The sequence below is a fragment of the Nematolebias whitei genome, chromosome 10, assembly GCF_014905685.2.
Source record: "Nematolebias whitei isolate Nwh7 chromosome 10, NemWhi1, whole genome shotgun sequence".
NCBI classification, from domain to species: domain Eukaryota; kingdom Metazoa; phylum Chordata; class Actinopteri; order Cyprinodontiformes; family Rivulidae; genus Nematolebias; species Nematolebias whitei.
The window spans coordinates 583,324-589,338 of NC_056507.1; the positions used below are offsets into that span (position 1 = coordinate 583,324).

General features: G+C 41.4%; 1 protein-coding gene across 1 annotated transcript in view; it reads left to right on the top strand.

Annotated features, from left to right (window-relative positions):
* The window catches only part of LOC119415884 (ceramide kinase), a 28,217-nt gene that overhangs the window by 16,830 nt on the left and 5,372 nt on the right, over positions 1–6,015 (top strand). Inside the window, exons 3-4 of the mRNA XM_037683056.1 lie at positions 2,417–2,539; positions 2,837–3,002. Of these exons, the coding sequence (XP_037538984.1) occupies positions 2,417–2,539; positions 2,837–3,002 (289 nt within the window). The remainder of the gene's footprint in view (positions 1–2,416; positions 2,540–2,836; positions 3,003–6,015) is intronic.

Here is a 6,015-nt window from a genome sequence, read left to right on the forward strand (position 1 = left end):
TATATATATATATATATATATATATATATATATATATATATATATATGTAGTGAACTAGACCTCCGACATCAACCTGTCTCTGAAGACCTTCAGGGGACAGGAACTGTTATTTCATTGATTTGAATCCAGAAATACAAATTATCTCATCAAGAGACTATTTAATTGTATCCTGAACTAATCAATTGAAAGAACACTCTTCTTTTTTTATTATCATTACTATTTTACAATATCTTGATAATCCAAAGTGTGTTTAGTTCATACCATTTCTAATGTTGAAGTGAACCACTCATTTAAATCAACTGTGAAACAGTATTAATGATTTTTAAACCTCAGCAGATTTTTGTCACATCGAGATAAAACATAATTTTACTTGAGAAACAAGTGGTGCTCTGCTTTCTCCATAACGGGAGGTGATTTCTCCTCCTACTCGTGTCCAGCACCTCCTTCTCTGACTGACGATGTGTCCCCCCTGTGGAGCAAATCGAAGCGCAGGCGCGTGGGTCAAATGACCGATTTCAGTGTAGCAGGAAAGACACGACATCTCAGAGACTCCCCTTAAATTTATGTCACAAGTACAGATTTTCAATAGGCCAAGTAAAACCAGTTATGATCGTCAAATCTCACCCTCACAGTGGGGGTAGGGGGTGAGTCGGTGGGTGATGAAGAGGACGATCATTTGTTTTCGAAGAGGAAGAGCGGACCGAGCCCAGGTGTGACTGTGCAGAGGATGTGATAAGCTGCTGATGTATGAACGTCGCACGGCCTCTCACTGATCCTCTCATAAAGCGCAGCACGGCTAATAAAGAGTTTTGACCCGTGGTTTTTGTTCAGGACAGGAGTCTGAAAACACAGCTGGAGCTGCAGCTTATAACTTATAGCGCTGTTTTAAATGGTGAAGAACATTCGTAGTTCTCAACTTTGTTGGGACTTGTTTTCTGCATCGTCTACAGAAAACATTTTTCAACTGCTCGTCTGACGGTTTAAATCCCAAATGACGGCCATTGTTTGTATTTTTCTGCACAGCAGCGCTGCTCTCCTCTCTCTGTTTTCTTGTGTTAACACCCCCTCCCCTGCCCCGCCCCCACATACCTGGAGAAGCAGGAGGTGGTGGTAGCATGCACAGGTGAGGTGCTGTGTTTGTATTCAAAGAGGGAGAAGGAGGGGCTGGTGTGAATGCACCCTCAGACAGGAGAAAAAGAACTACGGATTTTCAAGTCTAATAACACTCCATGGTTGCGATAAAGTCATTTTAACCATCATGAATAGAAAAGCCAGAACCACCACCATCATGCTCAACAGTTAGAAGACCTCCCTTTGGCTCCTCCAAACATCTGGTGTTGTGTCAAACAGCTCAGTCTTTCTTTGGTCTGACGTCCAGAGGACATCTGGCTGGTCCACGTGCACAGCCACAGTTTTTACTGCAGTTTGAAGCAGTCACTGTTGGAGCAGGAGCTTCTTTCTCAGTCTTCAGTCCTTCGGAAAGTAAAACCTGCTTCAATGTGGGAAGAAGCTCCAGTTCTTAGCAGACTGACTTCTTGTTTTTAAAGGACTTATGCTAAAAGTTTCTTTCATCCAAGGGAGTCGTAGTAATTCTGTCCAACCAATTCTTTTTTGTGCTGGCAAAGAGAAACTACTAACTGCAATCAGTCATGATCAGTAAGGTCCAACTGAAGACCTTTTCCAAACTTCAGAACCTTTTTAAAAGTATTTAGGTGACTGCATGGATATATTTGACCCAATGTGGATCAATTGATTTCATTCTTGTTTATAAAAACCATTAAAGTTAAAAGTTGTAGAATCAGCAGTCCACCCTGGATAAAGAACCAGATTAAAAACCTAAAAGTATCAAGGTCAAGGTCAAAGTTTATTTATTGTCATTCACATCATATGTGGTGCATGTGGTGGAATGAAACTGTGTACACTGGGTCCCAGTTACATCCAACAAAAGTATATATTGTAAAGAAAAACAGTGATAAGATTTAAGAAGTGAACTAAGAACACACTAAACATTAATAGAACAGCTTCAGGGTAGAAGCTGTTCCTCAGTCTAGTGGTTCTAAAGTATGATGACCTTCTCACTGAAACTGGGTGAAAACTGGACCGGAGCACCTCACACAGCACATTATTCAAACTATTATATGACCCAGACACGCAACGACCTTTTATAACCTTTGACCTTGATTTGTGACCTTAACCTTGAAGCTGGGGTGATGAAAACACTCCTTCTAGTGACGATGCAGATGAGTTTGAAGTTCATCAGATTCTCTTGAGCGGATCAGAAGTTCTGGTTGGGACAAGAGAAAGCTTCACCAGAACACAAGAGATGTAGCGCGAGCCGTCACCGATCAGAAAATGGGTCAGAGCCAAATCAAACGCTGCCGTCGTGTAGACCTGATGGACTTTCTGTGGTTTCAGTGTCCTACGTGGAGAGGTGTCGGCCGCACCGCTGGCGCTGTGCCGAGGTCACCTTCACATGTCCAGACGGGCCGCTCCACCAGAATTGGGTCAGCAGCATCAGAGAGCAGCTCACCAGCATCAGTACGACATCACACACACACACACGCATGTTCTTGTCAACATACTTTGTGGGGACTTTGCATTGGCTTCCATTAATTTCTGTAGCCTAACCCTGACCCATCCACAATTCACACCTTAGTCCTAAACCTAACCTCTACCCCCCAACAAGACTTCTTATAGGACCTGGCTTTGGTCCCATAAAGAGCAGCTGGTTCCCACAATGAATGATTTTTGTAAAATTGGTCCCTACAAGGTAACCTGAAACAAACACACACACAGTGTGAGACTGCTGTAACGTGCTTGTTGTTGTGTGGACAGCCAGCAGACCCAGACACCTGTTGGTCTACATCAACCCGTACGGCGGGAAGCGTCAGGGCGAGCGCATCTACGAGCAGAAGGTGGCGCCACTGTTCGCCCAGGCCGGGATTCTGACACACGTCATCGGTGGGTCTGTCACCACTGCACACTCCTGCACCGTCCTGCAGTTTGACGCTTTTACAACATGGGACAAAATAAAAAAGATCAGGTTTTTACCAGAGCTGAGGGTCAATAATCCATCCATCCATCCATCCATCCATCCATCCATCATCTTCACCCGCTTCTTACTTTTCGGGTCACTGGTGCCCATGTCCAGCCATCACTGTGTGAGAGGCGGGACACCTGGACAGGTCTCCAGTCCATCACAGGGACACACAGAGACAAATGAGACAACCAACCATTCACTCTCTCACCTAGGGACAATTTAGAGTTACCTGTCAGTCTAATGTGTTTTTGATCTGTGGGAGGAAACCCACGCAGCACGGAGAGAACATGTAAACTCCACACAGAAAGATTCACGGATTCAAGGTTCTTTATTTGTCGTTTGCACATGTGATGCAAACGACAAATAAAGAACCTCTGACTCGGATGTTCACAGGGCCCCAGTTACATCCAACAATAAAATGTAAAAGAAAAACGGTGATAAGATCAAAGATATGACAAAGAAAAACATCAACTAAAAATCTCCTGATGCTTGCTCAATAATCCAGGTAGAAAAATCTAAAAAAGTTAAATCTGGTCCTCTGGACATTCAAAAAACAAAACAAAGCAAATCAACAAAAAAAGTAGAAACGTTTCGTCTCTCATCCAAGAGCCTTCCTCAGTCTGAGGAGCTGTATCCAGCTCAGTCTCTTAAATAGCACCTTCTCAGAGTGGATCAACCAGTTTGCTGCTGACAACCAAAACCAGCTGATCACATGCTCAAGAAGGACCATCAGCCTAACATTGGATCATTAGCACCTGATGGCTGTTTACTATTCACAGAGGGCTGAGTGATACTAGCAATCACAGCATTGTAAGAGGGGGACAGTTGAACCCGGAGGCTCCACCCCTGTTTAATGATGGACGGTTTCTTTTCACAAAGAAATCTCTGGTCCAGAGGACCAGATTTAACTTTTTTAGATCAACTAAAAATGCACTAAGCACTAATAGCATAAAAAAATACACCGAACAGCAGCACGAGCATGAGTCTGTGTGAGCAGATGAGCACGAATGAACACATCAACATGAACCAGATCAGCAGCAACATGAAACAGATCAGAAGCAACATGAAACAGATCAGCAGCAACATGAAACAGATCAGCAGCAACATGAAACAGATCAGAAGCAACATGAAACAGATCAGCAGCAACATGAAACAGATCAGCAGCAACATGAAACAGATCAGCAGCAACATGAAACAGATCAGTAGCAACATGAAACTGATCAGCAGCAACATGAAACTGATCAGCAGCAACATGAAACTGATCAGCAGCAGCAACATGAAACAGATCAGCAGCAACATGAAACAGATCAGTAGCAGCATGAAACAGATGAGCAGCAGCAACATGAAACAGATCAGCAGCAACATGAAGCAGATCAGCAGCAACATGAAACAGATCAGCAGCAACATGAAACAGATCAGTAGCAACATGAAACAGATCAGTAGCAACATGAATCAGATCAGCAGCAACATGAAATGGATCAGTAGCAGAGACATGAAACAGATCAGCAGCAACATGAAACAGATCAGTAGCAACATGAAACAGATCAGCAGCAGCAACATGAAACAGATCATTAGCAACATGAAACAGATCAGTAGCAACATGAATCAGATCAGCAACAACATGAAACGGATCAGTAGCAGAGACATGAAACAGATCAGCAGCAACATGAAACAGATCAGTAGTAACATGAACCAGATCAGCAGCAACATGAAACAGATCAGTAGCAACATGAAACAGATCAGAAGCAGCAACATGAAACAGATCAGCAGCAACATGAAACAGATCAGCAGCAACATGAAACAGATCAGCAGCAACATGAAACAGATCAGTAGAAACATGAAACAGATCAGCAGCAACATGAAACAGATCAGCAGCAACATGAAACAGATCAGCAGCAATATGAAACAGATCAGCAGCAGCATGAAACAGATCAGCAGCAACATGTTTGTTTGTTTGTCATTTTTTATTCGTTTCATATTTAAAATGCAAAAACAATTTAAAAACCAAATGAAAAAAAAAACCACGTCATAAAATGAAAGGTAGTAGAAGAAGAATTTTTTTTTATCATATCTGCCCCTTGTTTAAAAGAAAATCAATTCAAACAATCAATTCAAATAATAATCATCTATAAGTAATATATTAAAATAAATAACTCATCACAATTTTATGTATTTATATGTATCTTTCCAAAATTTTAATCTTAATCATTTTCTTAAATATAGGCAATGGCCTTACTTTTTTTACATCGTTTTCCAAACTATTCCACAGACCTATTCCCTGAATTGAAGTAGACCGCCCCTTTAAACTGGTTCTGTACTGTGGTTTAACAAAAAGGTCTGTTCCCTTAAGATTATAGCAACTTTTCCTTTTTACAAAATAAGTTTGAATGTTTGAAGGTAGTGTGTAGTTCTGAGCTTTATACAGTAATAAAAGAATATTATAGTTAACCAAATCATAAAACTTCAGTAATTTCAATTGATAAAATAAAATACTAGATGGATGACAATAATGCTTTCTTGTGATAATTCTTATAGCTCTTTTCTGCAAAATAAAAATAGGCATCGTTATAGTTTTACATGCTGTTCCCCAAACATCAACACAATAAATTAAATGTGGGACTATAATTGTATTATACAGCAAATACAAGGCTTTATCATTCAATAAGTCCCTTACTTTATACAGTACTGCGGTGGATTTAGATATTTTAGTTTTTACAGAATTTATGTGCTGTTTCCATGACTGTTTATGATGTAATTTTTCACAGTGATTCTCCTGGTTAGAGATTCATGAGTCCAACAGCCTCAGGGTAGAAGCTGTTCCTCAGTCTAGTGGTTCTACACTTAATGCTCCTCAACCTCCTTCCTGAGGGGAGCGGGGCAAAAAGTGTGTGTGCTGGGTGAGTGTGGTCCTTCATGATGCAGGTGGCCCTCTTCCTGCATCTGGAGGTGTAGATGTCTGTGATGGTGGGGAGAC